Source organism: Barbus barbus (genome assembly GCF_936440315.1).
Source record: "Barbus barbus genome assembly, chromosome: 23".
Taxonomy (NCBI): Eukaryota; Metazoa; Chordata; class Actinopteri; order Cypriniformes; family Cyprinidae; genus Barbus; species Barbus barbus.
In genome coordinates this window covers 27,070,676-27,097,023 of record NC_136751.1, presented here as the reverse complement: position 1 = coordinate 27,097,023, position 26,348 = coordinate 27,070,676, and the positions used below count along the sequence as shown (strand labels likewise).

At 40.4% G+C, this 26,348-nt stretch overlaps 1 protein-coding gene across 1 annotated transcript; it reads left to right on the top strand.

Annotated features, from left to right (window-relative positions):
* LOC306842561 (zinc finger homeobox protein 3-like) lies at positions 1–26,348 on the top strand. Its single transcript, XM_079373501.1, has 9 exons — positions 1–89; positions 7,913–10,654; positions 11,324–11,549; positions 14,505–14,594; positions 14,875–14,996; positions 15,321–15,521; positions 17,095–17,191; positions 17,426–22,726; positions 22,841–26,348. The coding sequence occupies exons 2-9, from the start codon at positions 7,928–7,930 to the stop codon at positions 24,151–24,153; spliced, it is 10,077 nt and encodes a 3,358-aa protein (XP_079229627.1). The 5' UTR covers positions 1–89; positions 7,913–7,927; the 3' UTR covers positions 24,154–26,348.

Genomic DNA, 26,348 nt, shown 5'->3' with positions numbered 1-26,348 from the left:
ACTTCAGCAGCATGATGTGTGAACGCGTGCATCTGTGCGAATGGGATCTATAAACCTGTTTACTGGAATACAAAGCGACGCGTCCAAATGTAAGTTAGTCTCCGATGACTGTTCTTCACCGATACAGTTGATTCTCTGCTCACTTTACGCATTTGTTTACGCAGCATGTATAAACAGTAACACTAATGAACTACATAAAGCATGCTTATTTTGCACGACTGCTTGTTTTTGCTGTTGTTCTTTACTAGTTAGTCATGACATATTCGCGAATGGAAAGCGCGTCCTGTTCACTTTCTTCGATGTCACTGTTTTTCGCGAGTTGAGTTTGAAGTTAGAAAATCTCTTCTGGTGCTCTCCTACCTGTTTTCTCCCAGAGTTGTCGCCCTCTTGTTAGTCGCATAAGAAAAAGACCGAAAGGCGTAAAGTAACGTCCTTTGTGTGTGTGCTTTTGCTTTGACGAGTGCTCTTGTTGCTGTTGTGCATGTCAGCACTGATGCATCAGGCTCGTTTTCAGCGAATGCATCAGTGTTGGTTCGCGCTACGAGTCCAGATCTTCCGTGCAACGATACGGTACGAAGTAGCTGCCCGAAGCCTCTGTGCGTCCTTCGCGTAGCGACGCACTTGCGCGCGTGTATTATTTATAAAGATACGCGGACTCAAAGGTGCAACTTTTTGGTTTTGCGTCTGAAATGAAGCGAAGAGCGAGTAAGAAGAAGAATTAAGGTGGACCTGATGTCCTGGGCATGTTTGGTCAAGCCTGCTTGGACTTTTTTCTTCAGCTGTGTGTGTGTGTGTGTGTGTGTGTATGTGTGGGTGTGTTCTCCCAAGAAGTTAGTTAAATATAATAAAACCTAAAAGTGACTTACAAAGGAAGAATATATTTTATTACATTCTAAAATGCAAAAATAAATTATAATTTTATGTAAAAGTTTATGGTATGTTTACAAACACAGAGGAGGAAAATGTTTCTGGAAATTATCAATGATAAAATGATTCATAAACTTAACGTTTTTTATTAGTTGTGTATGTGGTAATTTTAATTATTATATTTATTAAATCTGTATAAATATATAGTATGCCCTCTTTTAGATAAACGTGTTGTTTGAGTGTGTGTGTGTGTGTGTGTGTGTGTGTGTGTGTGTGTGTGACCGACTGACCATGTGTTTGGGTATTGTTTTCTGTCCTTTTGTGAATCTGTCACAGTGTGACAAATAGTTTCTTTTTTATTCATTATACAATAGTTTTTGGCTTAATAGTTGAATAGTTTGTTTTTGAGCAGCTGGGCTCATAAAAGCAAGCACTGATTTCAGGCTTGATTTAGAAACAAAAACATTTTGAGAGTAACTTATTTAGTCATTTTGCTTCCTTAATATTGGAATATTCACTTTTAGAAATGAAATAAATACAACTTCACATTTCTAGGTATAAAATCAGTGCTTGGAGTGAAATGGCGTGCTTACACTGGAGTTCTACAGCGAGCTTCAGGACCAGATACAAATGAAGCGAGCACAGACTCTTTCTTCTGAGAACGCACACAAACACAAGGAGATGGTGTGGGGTGAAAGAGGATTGGCTCACAGGTCAGAGTTCATAGAGTTAGGGAACCGGGTGAAAGGAAGAAGATGGGATGAAAGGGCACAGAGAGAGAAGAGAAAAGTGGACTCAAACAGATAGTGCTGAGCCAATGAGAGGGTTTGAAGGAAATTGTTCACGATAGGGTTACTGCATTAACCAAATTTAGTGGATGCACTGTAAAATATCAGAATATACATGATAAATGTGACCCTGGAGCACAAAACCAGTCATAAGTAGCACGGGTGTTTGGGTCAAAATTATAAATTTTTCTTTTATGCCAAAAATCATTAAGATATTAAGTAAAGATCATGTTCCATGAAGATATTTTGTAAATTTCCTACCGTAAATATATCAAAACTTAATTTTTGATTATTAATATACATTGCTAAGAACTTCATTTGAACAACTTTAAAGGTGATTTTCTCAATATTTAGATTTTTTTGCACCCTCAGATTCCTGATTTTTTATTAGTAATATGCATTGCTAAGGACTTAATTTGGACAACTTTTTAAAGGCAAATATTTATTTATTTATTGCACCCTCAGATTCCATATTTTCAAATAGTTGTATCTCAGTCAAATATTGTCCGATCCTAACAAATCATACATCAATGAAAGCTTATTTATTCAGCTTTCAGATGGCAGTTTAAAAAATGAACCCTTATGGTTTTGTGGTTCAGGGTCACAAATTTTTATTTTTGTCACTCATATACAATCAGAAAAATATAAGTCATATTTTAAGGTGTGTATGAAGGTTGTTTTATTTATTAGATGTGTTAGTGTAGTCTCTAACCTTGCAGGAGAGTGTAAAGATTGTGTAGACGTTGTTGGGTTTGTAAATAAGGTGTTGCCACATCTGAATAATGAATTGTGTGTGTACGTTTGTGAGTCTGTGTGCACACACTGCCTTCAGGGTTTGACTTTTTCTGTTTATCATAATAATAGCTGGGGTTGTGGAGAAGTGAGGCACATCGGCAGATCAGTCACTAAGGCCTCTCAAACACACACACACACGCTCACTCGCACACATGGAGACACTCACACACACACACACACACACAGCCAGAGAACAATGCAAGGGGGCCCAGCCTGTCAGTTCAAATTCTGCTCTCCATCCACACCTTGAACAGACTCTGTGTGTGCGTGTGTGTGTGTGTGTGTGCATGTGTGCGTGTGTGTGTGGAGGGGAGAAACGAGGGTGATCAGTGATTCTGCCTCACCTCCGCGTTACTGTCAACTCTCACCAGAATTCACTGCAAATATTGAACTATTACACTGTCTGCTTTAGTCCAGGCAGAAGGAGGTGGGCGCTGTTTGCCGTGGCTGTTGAATATATAGATTGAAGGAATAGTTTATAAAAGGTGCATAAACCGCAGTCATGCAAAGGTCAGTGGGATTGTTGAACACCTTTTCTCGGAAATGGACTGGAAATGGAGACAGACGGCGCCTGTAGTGAGCAAGAGAGATTTTGCAGAGTGTTTTCAAATAGTTTCTGTAGGGGTTCTGTATATGATTAGCATTTTTCTTACATTTATGGTTGGTTTTATTGAAGGAGAGAGGGAAAACAGCTCTGCATGAATATTTGGTCTCTTACACACATCCTTAAATACTATTGTCACATTATGTTTTTGCAGCTTGTATTTTCAATAGTTATATTAGTATTTGGGTAGTTGACATGTTAAACTACATCTGAAATTATACAATATATACATAATAAAAAAATGTGTATAGTATAGATATATATTTATATAATATGTATTAAAAATGAATTATTTCTAAACAATGTATATATTGTTTAATTTTTTCATGCTTCAGATTTCAACATAAAGTCAAAACTAGCCCTGTTTACTTAATGCACGAGCTGTTGTATTGTTAACCAGTAGTTACATGGTTATTTAATTATTGTTTATAGTTTAGCAAAAAGGCAATTCTGAGTTTTTGCAATCAATTAATTTCTAATGGATAATATGATGTTATTTGTCCACCAGCCATTTTCAAGTCAGTAATTATCCTCCAACAGAATGTAATCTCTTGTCAGTTTGTGAGGTTGCATAAATCATGGGTTAATACCACTGATTAAAAATATACATATAAAACATATTTCTTTCCAGCTAGTCTATTCCATTTTTGTTTTGCATGTTATTCAGCTCGACAGGATTATGATCTGTTAAAAGGAGTTAATCTTGCACAAACGTTTTCTTTTCCTTTCGCATTTCACAGTGCTTATACTCGGGTAATGAATGCAGGATATTTACATGAATAATCCTTACAGATAAAAGCTTTAGTGCACAGTGCCACTTTCCATGAGATGTGTGTAACAAGTGCTGCATTTTGACTGTAGAAGAGCAGCGTATACAAGCGTTTCCCATGCGTCGTCAGAGGCACAAGATCAAGTCAAATGAATAAGAACTCTTTCAGTGTAGCATTGATTTCATAATCCCGCTGGATCTTGCTGCAGTTTAGATCAATACGTTTACATCACGCTCAGACTTTCACACTAGAAACTGAAGCGTGTGTGACTTACTGTAAGCATGCTGACAGAATGCATCAGTGTGCATGTGTGAAACATTAGCCTACGTTCCTGCCTGTTGGAAAGTGATATTCGCAAATGCAATTATTAATACATGCCTAATTTTTAAGAAGACAGCTGTCACAACACTGTCACGGTCCTGCTGTATCATCAGCATTACCTTTTGACCTTTGACCCTACATTTTTGTCAGTCACTTCCTTTTTGTATGTCATATAGGAAGAGCATCAGCATTTTACTTCCTGTTAGCGTATTTGTTCTTTGCTGGTTGACCAATCTAGAAACATTTTAAAGCCTCGGTTTTCTAAATTATATAAGTAATACATTTACTCTCACACTTTTTTTTTCGTCCACTCTTTCTTTTTTTTCCTCACTATCTTTCTCTCTTTCTTTTGAAGTTTCGCTCCTGAATGGGCTAGTGTCTAATGGAAATGGGGCATTAAATCAGAGATCAAAGACAAGCACACAGCAGAGAGGACAGCTGTCTAAATACAGTGGGAGAAAATGTGTATGTGTTTGCGTGACTGCGAGAGAGAAGGGAGAGGGTGTGGGGTTAGAAGGTTCAAGTTTGGTTTCATTTGATACTGTCATTTTAGAGTTCGACCCTTGTAACAGTTTTCATTCTTGTCTTCATGCATTCATGCATGTCCTTAAAAGGATAAAAATAAAGCAAAAGCTGGCATGAAGACTGAGCACACACAGTGTTTCAGGTGTTGTTGTTTTTTACGATGTTTCAGGTACTCTGTAGTTTAAATATGTGCTGTGTCATGTTGTAGGTATGTAAAGCATGTTTCATGATTATTAGTTGTCCTGTATGGTTGTATCTGTACAATAGTATGTTTGCTGTGATACTGAGGCAACATTAGATTAGCATTAAAGCAGGAAGCCGAGCTCCTGAATCAGCAAACTACCCTGTGAATGTGAAATCACTCTCTCCAACAAAACAGCAGTGCTTCCCACACAATATCGTCCTTTTTTTTTTTGTCTGTCAGATTAAGCACTTCCTTTCAATGGTCAGAAAGGTCAAGCCAGGAGGTCAAGCTAAATATTAAATGAGCTATTTAATTTATATGAAGTTTGCAAACTTTCTTGCAACTTTCTATCAGTAAACATGTAAACATCAAATTAAAATGAATAAAATAATACACTTATATGAGTAACATTAGTGACCAGTTAGTTTGATTAGTTTGGTAACTTATTTATCACAGAATATATTTTGGTTAGACTTTATTTTAAGGTGTTATTGTTACAGTGTAATTATGCATTTACGTACTGAGTAATATTAATTAACTACATGTACTTACTATATGGTTAGGATTAGGATTAGGGTTTGGTTTAGGGTTACTTGCATGTAATTATACATAATTAATTGTTAGGCTTATAGTGTTACCTATATATATATATATATATATATATATATATATATATATATATATATATATATATATATATATATATACATACAGTGGTGTGAAAAAGTGTTGGCCCCCCTCCTGATTTTTTTTTTTTTGCATGTTTGTCACACTTTAATGTTTCAGATCATCAGACAAATTTAAATATTAATCAAAGATAACACAAGTAAACACAACATGCAGTTTTTAAATGAAGGGTTTTTTTATGAAGGGAAAACAAAATCCAAACCCACATGGTCCTGTGTGAAAAAGTGTTTTTTTGGCTGAAGGTGTTTGGTGATGAGTTTTTGGCTCAAGGTCTGCATATAAAGTCACACCAGAGGTGTTCAGCTGGGACCAGGACTTGGCTTTCTGCAGACCAGTCAAGTTCTTCCACACTGACTGAATCAATCATGTCTTTTTGAACCGTGTCTTATACACAGAGGCACTGTCATGTTAGAATAGAAAAGGGTCCTGTCCAAACTGTAAACTTAGAAGCACACAATTCCCTAGAATATCATTATATGCTTAAACATTAAGATTTGTACTCATAGAAATTACTAAAGTAGCCAAACATGTTCATTAGAAGGGGGTGACCCAATACTTTTGGCAATATAGTGTGTGTGTGTGTGTGTGTATATATATATATATATATATATATATATATATATATATATATATTTGTAATTAGTTTTTTAGTATTTGATAAAAAAAAATACAGTACATGAAGTGGGATTATTTATTTAACATTGTAATGTTGCAAAAATTATCCAAAATATATATATATATATATTTTTTTTTGTGAGTGCCATCAATGTTAATTTATTTTAGATTCATGTAGTAACAGGGATTGCCCACAAGATGTGGATACATTTTATGCTAGATAATTTAGTCACTCGCAAAATGATTCCTGGTCTCAGTTCAATGCAGACAGTTTTCCTGTATATTTGTGTGTGTGTGTGCATTATGGTTAGTGCTGGTACTGTTAGTGTCAGGGTTCATTTTAGGGTTAGTGCTGTTTTGTTTAATTCTCAGCCAACATCTTGGTCTTAATCTACACACGCTTCTAGAGAGTAATTGGTTTAAGATGTGTCTTGATTCCAGCTGTGTGCCCCCTATCAGGTATCCCAGAGAGATGGGTAATTAACCTAGCAGCTAATGAGATACACCACTAATTACACCACACACACATGCACACACTGAGCAAATAAGACTGGATGTTCATCGATCTGTATAGGAAGTCTAGTTTGTTTCAGCATGGCAGTCTGTTTATGAATATGTATCTCCAGCACTCCGTGTTTGCGGAGTTCATTTTTGAAACATTGCTTTTGGCCTTTTAAGCCTGTTGTTTTAGGTCCTGTTTGATGTTAAATCAGTGAACACATCCTTTAGCCTGGTGTGCTAGCATCCTGCTCTTGCTTCCAGTAAGATGCTTAGCATTCACACTATTGATTTTCCCATTAGCACTTTAGCCCCCTCCAGTAGAGAGGATCAGAGAGAGCTCAATATAACAGCTTGAATCTGAGTTCAAGAATCTGCACTCTTCAACCTAGAAACAGAGCAATTAGCCCCCCAACTGCAATTCACAAACCCTATACTCTCCTCAGACACCTTCTGCGTACATGCTTGTTGTTTTTACACTATTTAGGTGACTTAACTGTAGATAAATCCAGTAATAACTGTAAGCACATTTTAATTATTTAGCTGTAGCCCATGGTGTAACCGCAAGGCAGGCTTACGTAGCAACATCATATGTTTGCGCATTTGTAAAATGTACCAGCAGCACAAGCTTACACAATTAAAATGCCTGTCCAAATGTGAACCTGTTTCTACTTAGCATTAATGCAAATTGCAATTATTTTAGGTACCTAATATAAGGTGAACCCTGTTGTGAAAGGCTGCATTAATATATTTCAATTGAATTCACTTCAGTTGCTTTACTAATCAAGGCCTGTGGGGGCCGTGTCTCTGGAGAAACCTGGGACTAGAGTCAATAGGGAACTTATTCCGGAGGCGCTGTCACGGGGCAATCCCCCGTAGACACGGCCCTATGTTCTGCTCAGTTGCCTAAAGGGAAATATAATGCAGATGGAGGGGGGATGGGGGGAGCCGAGACAGACAGAGACATTTAATTGAGCAGATCTTGGTGATTCCAGGAATTGTCTCTCATGTAATATTCAGCTCTCGGTAATACAGCTTGGCAAAGAGCTATTGATCACAGTCTAGACCTCTTTCTTCCTCCCTTCAGCATTCCAGGGTTGCTTGTCTCTGAGTGGTGACACTAAAGTTTGTTATGCTGCTCAAATGTAAAATACTTCATATGTTGCTGTAATTATGTAAAGTGCAAAGTGATTTTGAAAATCTAAGTTGTGATTTGGATTCAAAATTTTATACCTTTTCTCTTTCGTTCTCTCTCTAGGCCAGGGTGGGATGAATGTGCTCAGTAGCTCAGAGGATGGAGTGTTGTGACTCTGTCTCCAACAATGGAGCCTCTGGCCCCCACACACAACAGCCTCCTGGGCTCTGCAGACCACTGGCCCCCAGTCCACTCCTACTGGCCAGAGATCAAGCCATTCATCGGAGCACAGCAACTCTATCCAAGCAGAGTGGACCAGTGGGGCGGGCTGAGGAGGAGAGACTTGCAGGGAGGCATGAAGAAAGAGTTAGGAAAAAACAGGTTAATGAATGTTCAACCAGAGAGATGTTAAAAGATGCAGCGGAGAGGGAGAAGGTAGATGAAGAAGAAGAATGTGATGATGTGGAGAGGCCTATTGAAGAGATCCTGTACCAGCCTGATGGGTCTGCCTATGTGATGGAGAGTAAACTTACAAGTGGTGTGCCCTCCTCCTCGTTAGGTGCCCCTTCCTCCATCGTTAGAACCTGTTACATTTCTTCATCTCAAAGCCCCACTCCACAGATTTTTCGTGTCTTCCAATTACATAACCCTGACAACAGTGATGGTATAGCTCTGGTGACCCGCCAATCCAAAGATAGTGCTCCTGACATGGCAGGATCATCAGAGACACGAATGACATGGTCCGGTCTAACTAAACCCATCCTGATGTGCTTTCTGTGTCGGCTGTCCTTTGGCCGTACACGCTTGTTTAGGGCTCATGCTTGTCGGCAACACAATATCACCTTCAGTGATGAAGAACAACATCTGCTCTCTTTAAAACACACCTCTGCCATTTTACAGCCTGCCGGCCCAGGCAACCGGCCACTCCTCTGTTTCATAGAACCAAAAAGGAATTGTGAGTCTGTGGTACCATTGAACCTGGCATCTTTGGCCTCTGGGAACAGCACAGAGGACACGGCAAGACGGAAAGAGAATGAAGCCTCTCTGACCTCTAAGCCAGGTCTCCCTCTCCTGCCCTCTCCACCCAGAACCTCCCCTGCTACCTCAGTACCAAGCCCTGCCAAAGACCCTTCAACCCTGGGAAGAGAGGGCACACAAAGAGGCAAGGAGGACGAGATAAAAAAGAATGGAGGAAGTAGTGAGGGAGGAGAGAGGAGATTGTTTTTAGAGGTAGGCAGCACTGTAGATAACGGTGCTCACAGTATTAGCAGCAGTAGCGGACAAGAGCACATTACTGAAGCTGCTCTGTCAAACCAAAGCATTTCAAAACCTCCAAACTCTGTAACAATAGCAACCAGCTTTATGAACAACACCAAAACCCTTACAGACTCTGAGTCAGAGTGTGGAACAAGCTTTAACTGCCACGACCCTGCACCTGCTTCCCTTGTTGTGGTTAACCCGTCCACTGTCACTATTATAGAACAACTTGCTAACCAAGAGAGTGCCACAGCAACTGAACCAAATGACCAGTTAGAGAATGATAGCGCCATAGCAATGGAACCAACCGCCAGGTTGTCTGAGGATGACAGACATTCTGTCACTCATTCTGACCTGCCCAATAATCATAGCCATTCCACGTCCCCTACACTTAGTCCAAACTTAACCCAGACTAGTCAGCCTATTCTTGAAGAAGGACACTCAGACACAGCCTCTAGAGGAAGGTTGGTGGTGGCCGGTGACGGAGGTTTCGTTGCAGTCGGAGACGATGTTCAAGGATCATCTTTCACTTTTGGCGTTCAGGCCTCTCTGGTACACACCAGAAACTCCTGCAAGACATTGAAGTGTCCGAAATGCAACTGGCACTACAAGTACCAGCAAACTCTTGAGGCCCATATGAAGGAGAAGCACCTAGAGTCAGAGTCCGAACAGTGCCCGTACTGCAGCAGTGGGGAGAGCCACCCACGCCTAGCAAGAGGCGAGACGTATTCTTGCGGATACAAGCCCTTCCGCTGCCAAGCCTGCCAATACTCCACCACCACTAAAGGCAACTTGAGCATCCACATGCAATCGGACAAACACCTCAACAACATGCAGAGCCTGCAGACGCAGTCACATGCGCACAGCCCAGCATCCCAGCCCAATCCTTTAACCCATTCGCATCCTACTCTCACTCACCCCACCCAAGCCAGCTCGCCCTCTCCATCAAAGCTCCGGGGACATGCGTCATGGCGATGTGAAGTCTGCGACTACGAAACCAATGTGGCACGGAACCTTCGAATCCATATGACCAGTGAAAAGCACACGCACAACGTGCTTCTACTGCAGCAGAACCTGGCACACATGCAACGTCAACGTAAGCACAATGCCACCGAGCTTTACCGCCACTGCCAACCTCAGAGTAAACTGCCCGATGCCATCACTCCTCTGTCCTGCAATGAAACCTCTTCACAGAAACTCTTTGAATGCATTTTATGTGGCTGCTTTTCTTGTGACACTCACGAGGAACTTAGTCAACACCTGACCATGCAGCGGTCATTACCCAATTCCTACTGGAGGAGCACAACAGGAGACACCCATCATTGCCGCCTTTGCCATTACGCCACGCCTCTGCGAGCTAACTTCCAACTGCACTGCCAGACAGACAAACACGTACAGCGCTACCAGCTTGCTGCACACCTTCGAGAGGCCAGTAGTCAACATGGAAACACAGAGGAGGAGGAAGAAGAGTGGCGTCTTAGGTGTGTTGCTGCTGGAAGTCAGGTGCAGCTCAGGTGCAATGCTTGTGACTACGAGGCCAGCAGCTTGGAGAAACTGAAGCTACACACCATGAGCTCCAGACACGAGACCAGCCTAAGACTATTTAAGGTAAATCTCACAATTCAAAACCAGAAACTCTTGTGTAGAAAAACTCAGGGGCCTGATATTCCTGTCAGTAGAATTCACAATAGCCCAAGATGCCCTGAGTGGCGCCATTCTTCCCAAGGCCTTTAAGGCCTCTTTGGTAATTGAGATGGATTGCATGTTATTTTTTGCCTCCTGCTAATGTGGTCCATTATCTCAGCACATCTCTAATCAGTTTAGAGTTCTGTAAAACAAGTGGACTGGTGTTTGTCACTGTGGATGTGCTTTCGTGTCTTTAGTGTTTGCATGTGATGTTTCACTGGGTTCATTTGCTTTGAATCTGTCTGCTCCGTTTTCACCAGAGCTCAAACATAGGGAGAGATTTAACGTTTATTTGAGCAAAGCTTGTTAAGTAACATCTACATAGGTGTTTTTACAGGGCTGTATTGATCCTTCATTGATCTATATTGTGCTGTCCACATTAGAGGAAGCCACATATTGATCATTTATGACTACATGGTCAATATATGGTTTCCGCTAAAGTACTTGAGTATGTTTATTTACTGGTGTTGAAATGTGAGCTGGATGAAGTAGAAGAGTGTTTTATTCATTGATTTAACTTCTTTTCTTATTTCCTTCCTTTCACTGTCACACATGCATACATCTTTAATGTTTATCTTCACTTTCTCTCAGTATTTGCAGCAGCTGGATGGAGTGGAGTCTGAAGATGTCTGGCTGCACTGTGTGCTGTGTGATTTCTCCACTCAGAACAGCCTTTCTTTAGTGCAGCACTCCCATTCACTGAGCCACCAGAGAGGGGAGGGGCTGCTCAGACTACAGCGAATCCAGAAGGGTCTGCAGGATGAGGAGGAGCTTGGCGCCATCTTTACAATCCGAAAAAGCCCTGCTCAAGAAAATGGTATGAGACACACATGCACAGTCGCTTTGAAAATCATAGAAAACTGAGTAAAGTTCAAGGCTTTTGCAAAGCACCAAAAATGGTCTTTTCAAACCAGTTAGTTTAAAGTCACATTTTAAGGGAGGAAAATGAGCAGAATCCAACACACTCATATGCTGCGGCGCCCGGGGAGCAGTTGGGGGTTCAGTGCCTTGCTCAAGGGCACCTCAGTCGTGGTATTGAGGGTGGAGAGAGCGCTGGACATTCACTCCCCCCACCTACAATCCCTGCCGACCCGAGACTCAAACCCGTAACCTTTGGATTACGAGTCCGACTCTCTAACCATTAGGCCACGACTTCCCATGCATTTGTGTGTGAGAGAGAGTGAAAAAGAAAGAGAATGAGTGGTGTGCTTTTTGTACAGAATGGTGGGAATTGATTTTGTTAATTGACTTGCCAATAATCACATTTGTAACATCTTCACTGGCAAGAAAGAAGCTAAACTAGAGGGTTAGCCAGTCAATGCAGCCAATAAAGGCGCAACCCACTAACGAGCCATGAGTTAATTAACATTCTCCAATTAACATTTTAAAGGAAAGGCACAGTAAAAGCCTAATATAGATTTTTTTGTTATTCACATATGTTATTTTATGTGTTAATGTTATATTTGAATCTTTTTGTTCTGTGTTCTCAATTCTAACTTTTGTTATATTTGTTTAGTAATTGTTAAAATCTTTACTCTGCAAAAAAAAAAAAAAAAAAATCCTAAAGATGAAAAAAAAAAAAGAAAGGTTAAAAGACAGTATACTAGTGTTATATTCACGATGAACAGAAATGGTGACATGCAGGGTACAAGAAAAGGTTAGCAGCCAGTGTGTCGTGCATAATCAATGCTGAAGTCAGTGAGTGAGAGTTGAGTAGCTGTTTTAGTGTGAATTTGAACCTGTAGGAACATCGGATCAGTGCTGCTTCCGACCTGCTGGAGCACCGCAGCTGAATGGCTGGTTATTGATCTCTGTAGGAACACCAGGGCATTGCCTAATTTATAATCAATACTGGATCAATGCTGCTGAGCATTTGTATATTGATCCCCGGGACGAGTAGGAAGTGCTGATGAAGTGTGTGTTGAGTGTGTTAGCATGTGTGGGTGCATCTGATCACTTCATTACTGGCCAAAATGACCTCACCACGCTGAGCCATGGCCATCTGTTTTGTCCAAGACGTACATGCGGGAAGAAGCGCGCACAGATGCATCATGGCCATTCAGAGTGAATGAACGTCCCACCTTTGAGTTTAAAGTGGATTTTGCAGCTTCAAAATTAAAATATTTATGCATTTGATAATTAAGTTTTCGTGATTGGATGTAAAACATGTTTGTCTAAAACAAAATTCGGTTACATTTGGATTATTTTTGCATCATAAATTTACCAAATTTAGTTGTACTATTTTTCATAAAATGTATAAATTGCCATTTTGTCACTATTTGAACATTACATGCAACATAATATGAATTTTCACTATTTAATGATTTTCTTCAGTGCTATGTATATTTGGTTACTGTTGTTCATTAATGCCTATATTTATTTTAAAATTTTACATTTATTTTCCATCCTTAAGCTTTTTTGTTGTGATTTTCCCTGTGCTATGCTTAACAATAGACTAATATTTTTGGTCAGGTTCAATGCGGTGTGTGTGACTTTGAGAGAATGACTGAGCGAGAGGGCTCAATGGGGCGGTTGTAACTAGAGCGGATTTGACAGTTTCAGGTTATGTGTTCTGTGTTTATGGGTGTGTTGGTTTGATAGGAAATCAATAGCGTGTCTGTCAGGATAATTGGTGTTCAGATGGCCTTTCTCGCTCTCTCTCTCACCCTCTGTCATAATCACCTTCTCAAAGAACCACCAGAAGATACCTCGGCCTGCCTTTGATTGGTCTGTTATGACAACCCTCATGCATTTTTTTTTTTGTTTCCACTTGCCCCCCTCCCCTAGTACCACAATCGCCCCCCTTCCCAAAACCCACCCAAATCAACTCTGTTCTTCTTTTCCCTTCCCCCACATAGCAGAACAATTACTCTGCTAAGAAAGCAGAAAGGCAGAAAGCAAGAGAGAAGAGGATGAGGAGAGGGAGGGAGGGCGTTGAATGGGGTATCTGGTTTAGTGTGTCCCGAGGCTGTGTGTTTTGTACCTACGGAGCTCAGCCGAAGCTTTTAGACGCTGCAAAAGAACAACAGAGCATCATTGCGCTTTTTGAATTTCCAGCTCTGGATTCTTTTTGATTGTAGAGTTTCGGAGCTCATCTGCAGGATTAAAAAAAATAACAAGCCAAAACTGAATGCTGTTATCAAAATACTGTCGGTAAATGTTTTGGATATGCAGTCAGTGCAATTTTCAGAAAAAAAGCCTGTTTTTGCAAGAAAGCTGCAACTAGTCTCAAACTGAGCACAATGCAGAGACCTATTGTATAAAGATAATTTTTTAAAGCCTGTCATGCCGGCATTGTTTGCCAATTTGTGCTTTGAAACGGACTCTTTGTGTGTGACCCTCCTGACCTCTGCTGCATTATCTTCCTCCTGTGACTTTTCAAATCCCCACAGGTCAAATGAAGCTCTGCTGACACTGCCGACTTTAACGCTTCCTCCTGATTTTCTTTTCTCGTATCTCTCTTTGTATGTTTTACTGTAGAGGATCAATATTTTTAACTTTTGTGTTAATCTAAAGTAGATTGTGTACATCATTACTGTATTGTGTCGGTCTGTCTTTGTGCTAATATGTTTGAGCAGGTTGGTTGGGTCTCTCCGAGCTAGTGGAGACTGACCCCTATAGGTTTGAATGTGATTCTGCAGTCAAACTTGTTTTACAATAGCACATGTATGCAAAAGATTTCATGCAATGACTAGTTGTCTAGTAAATCAAATGGAGAAATGTGATGCACTCTGAATTTCTCGCTCTCTTTCTCTTTTTTTTTATTTTTAAGGAGATAAGAATGGTATGGACTCTCCCACTGAGGTTACAGCTAACCACGAAGACAGAAATAAACATGGAGACAGAACAGAAAAAAAATCAGGTCCTTAACAAAATCTCCCTGGCAAAACAATAAAAAATGAAAAGATTGCAACAGTGGTTTTGCATTTGTTATTTCTTCAATGCCTAGATTTTGCATTGGATTAATTATATTTCTTGTTAAAATCCAAAACAGTAACTTATTAATATTAGCATACAAATATTATTATGTTTTCCCTGCTGTCCATGATCCCAATTGGGAACCACTGTTTTACAATAAGCTTAGTGTTGTAAATAATGTGCGCCCCTTTTGAATGATCTCTGTTTGCTGCTGCTACTCACAGAGGGGTTTATTCAAATGGAAGTGGAGCAAAGTGAGTCGTCTTCCAGTCCTAAGCGTCCGTCATCTGGATCTGACGAGTCAGTTGAGCCCTCTCCCTGCAAACGGCCACGAATACATCAAGAGGTCTGCTGCAACACACTCTGCGCTATTTTTTGTTTTTAGTAAAATGTACCATGATACTGCCATGTTATTTATCTTTACAAGTTCTTTAAAACCACGGATAAACAACACTGGCCCATCATTACTTTTCTGTACAACTAGCCGAATAATAAAAATGAGTAGCTGTGCATAACTGTGCATTTAATACCACTGCATATCTGATACAATCACTATACATTGTGCACGAAAAAAACAAAGCCTAATATTATTTAAAGGAAGTGGATACTGCAAAGACAGTATGTAGTTATTGTATCTCTGTAAATATTTCTGTTTTTTTCTCTCATTCAGATGCGGCAGTGTCCATTCTGTCGGTTTCGTCATACTGATATTGAGCGTCTAAGGAGTCATGTGATGAACCAGCATGCAGTTCAGCCTGCTGTCCGCTGCCCACTGTGCCAAGACACACTGCACAGTATTGCCCTCTTGCGTACCCACCTCACACATCTGCACAGTGTCACTGCAGACTGCACTCAGAAGCTCATCAACACGGTGAGGACAAAAAAAGAAACACAGTCTGCATGTACTATGTAGATTTAGAATTTTTTGCTTCTATGTATAGTTTGTAATTTTGTAAAAATTTTAAGCAACCTGGGATTTTGGAACAAAACATGTGTCCATTCCAGCCACAATCCTCACTGCCTAGTAAAAACATCTAAACTCCCTTGAAACAAAATAACTTAAGAATTGATTTAAAACAATAGATTTTGAATCACATTTTTTATTACAAAAATGTACAGATATAAAAAAATATATATTTGTACATTTGTTCAGTTTTAAGGATTTGTATGTTTACAAGCGGCCAAATAATTAGCTACTTGGCTATTTTTGATTTATTGAGAATTTGTATTACATATTGCATAGTGCTTGTGAAATTGTTAAATTATGCAATTTTGTGCATAGGCCACATCTTATTTGCTATAATTATTATTTTGGCTGTCAGCCATGCTGCTTTCTAGATATTAAAAAAACTCAGTCTAACACTATTTCTATATAAGGTGTAAAATTGTTTATGCAAGAAAATGTTCAGCACTGCGTGTATGTATGTGTGTATGCGGAGGGGTGTTCAGACCCTCAGTGACTCCAGCACGAGCGAGCGGAGACAAGTAACGACATTGAGTGGGGGAAGGGAGAGGTAGCTGCCTCAAATCCAATGAATATTAAAATGAGCTTTTTTTATCTGCAGAATATAAATTGATACTAATGCACCCAGAGCTTGTTTGAACCCCAAGCAGACATGCCTCACTGTTTCTGAATGGTTGGACATTTTTTGGCAATTCAGTCAGCTTGCGCTGAGTGCTTTTTCTTGCGTAAAAGGCTTTTCTGTCTTTCTTTCCATTCATGAGTTCTCCCCTCTCCTATCTTTCTTGGTCTTCCTTGCCCTCTGTTCTGCCATCTCTCTTGATTTCTCTCTTCGGCACTTTGCGTTCCTCTGCCCCCTTCCCCAGACGAACTGAAATACAGTAATGAAAATAATTGTGCTTCATTAGTTCTGAGCTAGTGCTAGGTGATTTTCGTTATGAACCGTGCCTGGTAATTATGTTCTAAATTAAATGTGACCTTGAGGAGGACTTGTGTGCTTTCCTCATGTCCCTTTAATACAGCACTTTCCTGAAATGGTGTGCTTTGTTATGGAAATAGCAGCCATTTTGTTTGGTTGCTCTCCCTCCCGCTCCCCCCTTAAAGTTGCATTGATTTACACATTTTAAAGTTGAGTGGGTACAGAAGGAGCGAAGGAGAGGGAGATAAATAAAGTGTCTTTTTTTACATCCAAAGTTAGCTAATTGTTGTCATAGACCAAAGAGGGCTTCCATTCATACTTAACCTTTGAACTCCTTTAAGTGTTGGTTCATGACTGCGATTCCATTTTGCCATCTGAAGTTAAGGGTCTATTCTCTCGCACCATGCATCGTTAATGCACACATGTAGCAAGAACACAGCATAATGATCAATCATTTTCAGAGATAACAATCAAATGACTTAATAATGAGATTTTGTGGATTAATTAATCCACAAAATGGATTTATCAAACCTATTATGATTTCTTTTTTTCCCTTGTGATCAGGTGATTGCTTCAGACGTGCTGCCAGAAAATATGTTTTTACCAGAACACAACTCGGATACACAGCCGATAAATTCTAATGAAACAAAGAGACTGGATGGTTAGTATAAATCTCATTATGTGTTTGATCTTTATTTTTTAATCTAGGTTGAGCATGGTTCTTTATTTGTCATAATTTTAAATAAGGGCAACAGTTAATATCTGACTAAATAATTTGTTCGAAGTTAATTTATCAATATTTGTGCTTGGTTTAATTACCAAATTAAATTAAAGATTTTCTTAAAATTAATTTTGTCTCATGAAAAATTCACAACTATCCTTCTTTTTTCTTTAGAAATTTCAACCGATGCTGAACCTGAGAGAGGTACAACACCTCACTTGGAGACAGCAAAAATTTATAACCAACCGTCAGAAGATGCAGAATCCACAAAGGAGAACAATGCTGCTTTTCCTTGTTGGCAGAAAGGCTGTAACAAAGTCTTTACATCCTCAAGTGCACTCCAGACACACTTCAACCAGCTCCATAGCCAGAAATCTCAAACAGCAATATCTGATCGCCACATTTACAAGTACCGATGCAATCAATGCAGCCTAGCATTCAAAACCCCTGAAAAGCTGCATCTGCATTCTCAGTACCATGCTATCAGAGCTGCGACCATGTGCTGCCTCTGTCAACGCAGTTTTCGTACAATGCAGGCCCTTCGGAAACACCTTGAGACAAGCCACCTGGCGCTAAGTGAAACCCAGATACAGCAGCTTTACGGTGGTTTAATGATGAATGGTGATACCATGATCTCCGGAGACCAAACTTTTGGTGAAGAGGAGGGATTGCCAGAAGAGATTGGGATGAAAGATGATGAAGAATGTGATTTGGAGGAAAAACTAAGTCCTACAGACAACGATTCAAGTTTGGTTAAAGATAATGTTGAATGTGACCCTAAACAGCTTGTTTTTCCTATTAGAAAAGGTCCAAATATCACAATGGAGAAATTTCTGGATCCATCGAGACCTTTCAAATGTACGGTTTGCAAGGAATCTTTCACCCAGAAGAATATTCTCTTGGTTCACTACAACTCAGTTTCACACTTACACAAACTTAAACGATCTCTGCAGGACACGTCAACTGGCTTGCAAGAGCCTGTCAACAATGCAGACCACAAACCATTCAAATGTAGTATTTGCAATGTAGCATATAGTCAGAGTTCAACCTTAGAGATTCATATGCGCTCTGTCTTGCACCAGACCAAAGCTCGTGCATCTAAGCTTGATTCATCCACTTCTAATACTGAATCTGTTGGCCCTCCCCCAGGCAAGGCATTGTCCAACACTTCTGCAACCATGAAGCCTGCTACTTCCTCGAACAATGCTGGTCTAAGCCACCAACAAAACATTGAACTCAGTGGCACACCTCCAAACCCAGACACCAGTCATCCTTCAACATCTGACATGAGGAATAAGTTGATAAACATGATTGATTCAGCTACCAAGCAACAACAGATGTCATTACAACAACAGCAGCAGTTAGCCCAGGCTCAAGCCCATCTCCAGCAAGAGCTCCAAAAGAAGGCTGCTCTTCTTCAGTCCCATTTATTAAATCCTGCACTTTTACACCCTTTTCCTATGGCAACAGAGGCTCTTCTTCCATTCCAACAGCAACAGCAATTGCTTCTTCCTTTTCTTATTCCAGGAGGAGAGTTCCGCATGAATCCAGAGGTAAACCTTAAAGGCTCTGGGCTAAGCATAAACACATTAAAACCTACTGTAAATGAGGATACTGCTGAGTCTTCAAAAAAAGATGTCCTAAAAAATAGTTCTAAACAGAAACTAAATGAAGATCTTGCAATTCATCCTGAAATGGATGAACAGAAATCCAATGATCCACCACATGAGAAGGACACAGATGGACAGAACATTAATGAGGAATCAAAGGAAATTGATAATGTAGGCACCAGTGAAAAAACACATGATCATAAATCTCAAGAAAATGAAGACCTAAACAAAGAGATGTCAACCAATGGGGAGAGTTTTGACAAGTTTCTTCCACCCAGAATAGCCCATGATGCAGCCGGGAATGCTTCAAAGGCTTTGCTTGAAAACATTGGTTTTGAGTTAGTCATGCAATACAATGAAAATAAGGAGAGATATCAGAAAAATCTTACAGAACCAATACCAAATGATGGGGATGTGTCTGACACTAAAGAGGTGGATCATTCGGATGATATGGAGAAGCTAGAGTGCGAGTCTTGTGCGAAGCTTTTTTCAAATGCACTAATACTAAAGAGCCATAAAGAGCAGATTCATCATTCCATATTCCCTATCAAGTCATTGGAGAAATTTGCCAAAGACTACAGGGAGCAATACGACAAACTCTTCCCATTGAGACCTACCACTCCAGAGGCTTCTGCTGTCTCATCTCCTTCACCTTCCCCTCCTGCGATTTCTAATTCTTCAGTGCAGCAGCCACAACAACTACAACAAGCAGTGCAACCAATTATTCCTGCCTCTACACTCAGTCCTACTCCTGCTACTGTCTCCACCCCTCATGTTAAAGCTCCATTAGCTCAAATTCCATTACCCATGGAACTGCCACTCTTCCCCCCACTCCTAATGCCTCCCATACCTTTGCAAGCTTTAACTCCTCAGGTCCCTGTCCATCTGCCCCCAGTGGAGGCTGGATTGACTCCTGATTTGATGCAGCTTTATCAACAGCAGTTAACTCCAGCCATGTTACAGCAACAAAGTAAACGACCTCGAACCAGAATCACAGATGACCAGCTTAGAATTCTGCGTCAGTATTTTGATATCAACAATTCTCCAAATGAGGACCAAATCCATGAGATGGCCAACAAATCTGGTTTGCCACATAAAGTTATAAAGCATTGGTTTCGGAACACTCTATTCAAAGAACGCCAACGCAACAAGGATTCTCCCTATAACTTTAGTAACCCCCCCATCACAACACTGGAAGAAGTAAAGGTGGATTCTAGACCACCCTCTCCTGAACCAACAAGACAAGAGATTTATGGGAGTAAGAGGTCCTCAAGAACCAGGTTTACTGACTACCAGCTAAGAGTATTGCAGGATTTTTTTGATGCCAATGCATACCCCAAAGATGATGAGTTTGAGCAACTGTCTAACCTCCTTAATCTTTCTACCCGTGTAATTGTAGTATGGTTTCAAAATGCCAGACAAAAAGCTCGGAAAAATTATGAGAACCAAGGAGAGGGAGGGAGGGATAGTGAATGTCGAGACCTATCTAATGACCGCTACTTTCGTACTTCCAACAACAATTTCCAGTGTAATAAATGCAACATAGTCTTTCAACGCATTTTTGATCTTATTAATCACCAGAAAAAGCAGTGTTACAAAGATGAGGAGGAGGAAATGCAGAATGATCTGAATGAAACCGCAATGGATTTTAAGACTGAGTGTCATAGTCCAATATCTGGACCCTCTTGCTTTACACAAGCAGCTTCTTGCTCAAGCCCCTCCAGTTCCTCTGTGTCTAGTTCTAATGTGAAGTCCACTGATTCTGATCCCATACACACAACAAGTCTCACTGGAGAGCTTAAACAAACAAATGAAGCATCCTTTGACCCAAAACAGGCTGTTAGTATCGACTCTGAGTTTGAGGAATTAAAGAAAAGAACGCAGCAGCCAAAGCCTCTCTGTGAGGAGAACCAAAATGTAAGCACAGAGATTCCCTCTCACCCACCTCCTAAACAACAACAGATTTCCTGCACATCTGAAACAAACCCAGCTCCATCACAGAGCTCCAAAACTATTTTAAGTCCTTTAGAGATTCCTTCAACTGAGCAACAACAGAAACCGGCCCAGGATATGAGCCCTTACCACTGCATCCAGTGTAAATTAAGCTTCCCCTCATTTGAACATTGGCAAGAGCACCAGCAAATGCACTTTTTTACCCAAAGTTACTTTCCCACCCCACCGTTCCTAGATCGTCCTGTAGACATGCCTCTTATGCTGTTTGATCCTGCTAATCCTCTACTTGCAAGGCATCTGCTTTCAGGAACAATTTCCAAGATAGTGGCAAATCCACCTGCAGTGACCACTATTCCTGATTCAACCATAAACTCTCTGAAGAGGAAACTTGAAGAGAAAGCAGGATCCAGTTCTATGGAAAATGATTGGGAAAACAATGGGGAGGAACCCCAGCGAGACAAACGTATGAGGACCACTATAACACCAGAGCAGCTGGAGGTTTTATACCAGAAATATCTTTTGGACTCCAATCCAACACGCAAGATGCTTGATCATATCTCCAGTGAGGTCGGTCTCAAGAAAAGAGTGGTTCAAGTCTGGTTCCAGAACACCCGAGCTCGTGAGAGGAAAGGCCAGTTTCGCGCACTGGGTCCATCTCAAATCCATCGTCGTTGCCCATTCTGTCGAGCTCTCTTTAAAGCACAGACTGCTCTTGCTGCCCACATACGTTCACGTCACTGGCATGAGGCAAAGAATGCAGGCTATAGTATGGCAATACCTAATACTCAAGATCAGGACGGTTCTCAAATAAAATCTGATCTCTTTGATTTTGCCAATTATTCTCAGTTTTTTAACTCCACTGATGATGTTGACTCTCCAGCATGCAAAAGCAATGACCTGTCTTCACATCAGCAGCGTCTGAGCCCAAAACCTATTAAAGGTGAGGGTATGGAAGATTTTGAGATGCCTTTCGTGTCAGTTTATCAGAATCTTGAACAAAGCAAGCTGAATAACTGCGACGCAAACACAAACACGGCCCATAACCTTACAACTGATGAAGGAAATGACTCTCTAGAGGCTAACCATGGCAGTATTGACCACATGTCTCCCAGCACTGAAAGAGAGGCTTCTTCTGAAAGTGATGAAAAGATGTCTTCTGGATTGGTTAGCCCTGCAATGAGCTTTAATGCTAAAGATTTTGATAATGATTTAGTCTTAGATTACAGTGAAAATTCCAGTCTGGCTGATCCAGCTTCACCATGCCCTGGAAGCTCTAACAGTCAGAGCTTTGATAATGACAGACACAGTCAAAAACGCTACCGCACTCAAATGACCAACCTACAGGTAAAAGTGCTCAAAGCATGCTTTAGTGACTATAAAACCCCAACAATGCTTGAATGTGAAGCCTTGGGCAGTGACATTGGACTTGCCAAGAGGGTTGTTCAGGTGTGGTTTCAGAATGCTCGTGCCAAGGAGAAAAAGGCCAAGCTTAGCCTTGCAAAGCAATTTGGCACAGAGAGTACTTCTATTGATAGACCTAAGACAGAGTGCACTCTTTGCTCTGTTAAATACAGCGGCTGCTTGTCTATTCGTGACCATGTCTTCTCCCAGCAACATCTTGCTAAAGTTAAGGAGGCCCTGGGTGGCCAGATGGAGAGGGACAAGGAATATTTGAGTTCGGTATCTACTCGTCAGCTGATAGTGCAGCAAGAAGTGGATCATCTAAAAAAAACAAGTGATGTTCTGGGAATTGTCCAACCACAAGCTATACTGAGCTCAGTGGGCTTCAACCAAACTTCTCTTCACTGTCTGAGCCAGTCTTCAATGTACTCAGGTCTGCAGATGCAGACCACTGCAAGCCTACCAGGTGGTAGCAGCACAATGACTGAGGATTTTTCTTCCATAAAAACAGGTATGTGGCTAACCTACACTTTGTTTTTAATTTACTTAAATTTCTTATTAATTTGCAGTACAACAATTCTGATCTCTTGTAATCCATACTTTTATGCATTCATTTTTATGTAAGGTACCAGTGACCCTCCTGTAAATGAGCTGAACTGCAAGCCAACCACGATGCTCTCTTCTGCCATATCAGCTATGGATGACAAAGATGTAGTTAGCACAACCAACTCTGTCTTGACCCCAAAGACCACGGAAAAAGAACTCCAGTTTCCCAAAGAAAATGACACGGAGAGTAACAGGATTCCCACAAACAAGCTTGACAGTACTCCATTGGGAAATGGTACTCGTGCAAATTCTTCTTGCAAAAGTAAAGAGAAGTCAGACACTTCCAGACCAACAGTATCTACTCCAAGTAATGGAAGAGAGTATGCCATGGACCCAAGTCAGCTACAAGCTCTTCATGCAGCAATGAAAACTGACCAAGCTGCTCTACTCCCTAGTCACCTCCTGCCCTGTCTGATGCCCGGTTTTCCTCCACTTTTTTCTCCCCATATTCCCACACCAATGCCTGGAGGCCTCCTGCAGCCCATGTTTGGCATGGATAGCATGTTCCCATATGGTCCAGTCTTGCCACAGGCTCTAATGGGGCTGTCCCCAGGCTCAATTCTCCAGCAATATCAACAAAATCTGCAGGGTGCACTGATGCAACAAAGACTGCAGCTGCAACAGAAACAGTTAGTGCAGCTACCAGAGAAACCAAAACCTAGCCCAATCTCTGCTCGCCTCAATGCAGAGGACACAGTTTCATCCAAACATGACAAGAAGCAAGGCACACAAACTGGCACAGATTCCCCTTCCATAAACTCTGTCAATGCTAAGCAGCCAGAAGTGGACAATAACTTTCTTCTAAGCCACTGTATTGTCTCCAAAACAGAGTGTAGAGCAGAAGGTAAGGATGGTCACCTTTATGACTGTCTCGCCTGTGAGGTGTCTCTTACTGGGAATGCAGAGCTCATCAAACATCTGGAGTACCCTCAGCATAGACAAAGAGTGGCAGAGAAACTGAATGCCAAAGAGCATGCTTCTCCTCGATTACCTCACATCAGTCCCTCATCTACCTCTCAGTCAAACCCATCCAGTGAACAGAGGTCTTCTACAATTGCCCAGTCTTCTTTAGGGACTCCTTCAGAAACCTCCATCCCCAACCCAACCAACTCTGACCAGCCCGATAGATGTCTCCAAAGCTCGCCCCTGACTTCAGCTTTACCTGAGGCTTCCCAAAGCTCACCGGCTTCTCCCTCAAATCATGTTCTTTCGCCTTCAATTGTTACCTCAAGCCTGACAAGCCCTGCAAAGACTTGTCACGTAAAACCAATAGACTCTGTGGATGGGCGTTGCGACAGCAACGAGTCAGAGGAGGGACAAGACTTGACATAATATATTAGAGCAAGAGGTTTGATGCTTTCCATAACCATTGTTTTTATGGCTTGGACAGTCTCAGAAAAGACTCCATGGAAAAAAAAGGAGGAAAGTTGAACAAAACGTCTCCACTGTAGATTACACTTGGGGAAAGCTATGACCCAGAGCTAGTTTGGCAGACTGTTTTAAAAGGACTGAATACTGTAGGATCCAACTTGCATTAACAGTGCTTGTAACCAAAAACAAGTGTCAGTAGAATGTTTTTTCCATTTCAATATGCTGGTTTTTAACTAAAACGTGAGTATATGTAAACTGTTTGGAAACTAAAGGGTGCACAGCTAAAGACTGGTGAAGAACCTAAGATGGTTTCATGATTACCTAACTAACCAAAAGTCTGTTTATAACATGTATGTTTTAACAGACACTCATAAAACACCCACACTATTTTTTGCCCTGTCAAGTGTTAAGATATTATATTATTGGCTTAATGAAGTGATGTAATGTATTTTGATGTTGTCTTCTCTCAGGTCAACAGCTCTCAATTTTGTTCTGTTACAAGACATACCAATAGAAAATATATGAAGCCCAAAAGAAATGTGTAATGAATGAAAACGTCCAATTCTGATTTGTTTTCAAAGTCCTGAAATTGCAACTAACTTCTTTTTTCTTGGACATGTACTTGTCCAGACACAAAGCGCATTGCAGACCGTTGTAAATTGTCTGAAAATATGATTTAGTTGTTGTTGTTTTTTTGTTTTTGTTTTTTCGAAAAATGACAAAAAACATTCTGTGTTAATGATAGATACATGTATGAATATTTTGGTGTTGCGTAGATTGTTGAATTCAAATGACTTAATTGTATGGTAGGTTTAAAACAAATTACTTGTATATTTAACTTTTGTATTGTCCCAGTCAAAGACACTTGAGGCTGTTTAGCCATGCTCATGTTAAAACATAGCATTTACCCTCTAATGCTGTTGAAAATGGTCACTGTACAACCAACTTCCTCTCCTGCACTGAGCCAAGTTGAAAGACCCTATCTGTGTATGAATTAGATCGATGCACATCTATAAGATATTTTCTATTTTTGTTGTCTTCTAAACAGAACATTTCGATTGTGCACTTATTTTTTTTTTCTTCTTTTGCCTTCAATACTGTAATTTCACTTTTAAGACAGTAGGTTTTTTTTTTTCATTTCTTCACTACATGGTTATTTTATTTCTTAACATTTCTGCACTTGCTGAGACTAACAATAATTACAGTGATGATATTATGAAACAATAATAACTTACAGTATTGCTTTAATGGAAAATCCAAAGATAAAGTAGTCTTACCATTGGTGCATACAGAGGATGGGAAAAAAACTTTATACTTTAGAAAATATTACTGTTTCTAAGGAATGGAAATCTTTTTAGATGATGGAGCCAGCTACAAGAAAACTGTTTTAGCTAACTTATTAGAACATTTCTGACCTCATATATGAAACAACCAGAGAACCAAAAATAAAAACAAAACAAAAAACAGAAAGCTTACTCTGAAGATATGGGACAGCACTGTTGTGCAGCCATTGTAGTTTGTATTATAGAGGTGGAGATTACACAGTTTGCTTCTCTGTCTGGCCTTTCTTTTTGTCTGGTTATCTCTTTTGATTTTGTTTCTTATTGTTTGTTCTACTAAATGTACTGGGTCTAATTGTTGAGAAAATAGAGTGTGCTGCTAATGTAGGTTTGTACTAAGATGCATGCTTGATTTTGCTTTTCGCTGAAGCTTTAATGACGACCGTCAGTAGCCACAAACCCTGTCCCCGTTCCACTGCAGTTGTGTCCACACATGACTGTGAAGACTGTGACTCTCCATGAACTACATTATGTTCTCCTCTTAGCCAACCAATGTTGAAAACCAATGATGTTATATTTATACAAAGTTTGCATTCCAAATATCACATTTGTCATTTCAATTGATTTTGTGTTTTTTTTTTCTCTCTCTCCATTGTATTCTTCTAAGGGGACTGTAACGTATGCTCTCACTCCTGAGTCTGGACCTGCTGTGAGAGACTGTTTACTCTGCGTGTTCCTGGAAATGTTATTACTGTAGCGATCGCCAAATAATGTATGTTCATGATGCACTTGTGTTTATTCATGTGACTCACTGGGCTAATGTCTCCTGTCCTCTTATATACAAGCATTCAAAGTTAATAAAATCTGTTTCCTTTT

Excerpts from the sequence above, each read along its gene's own strand:
- LOC306842561 (XM_079373501.1), top strand. The coding sequence starts at position 7,928 with ATGTGCTCAGTAGCTCAGAGGATGGAGTGTTGTGACTCTGTCTCCAAC. Across the intron at positions 10,655-11,323 it reads CCAGCCTAAGACTATTTAAG|TATTTGCAGCAGCTGGATGG; the intron begins GTAAATCTCACA and ends ACTTTCTCTCAG. Across the intron at positions 17,192-17,425 it reads TGAAACAAAGAGACTGGATG|AAATTTCAACCGATGCTGAA; the intron begins GTTAGTATAAAT and ends TTTTTTCTTTAG.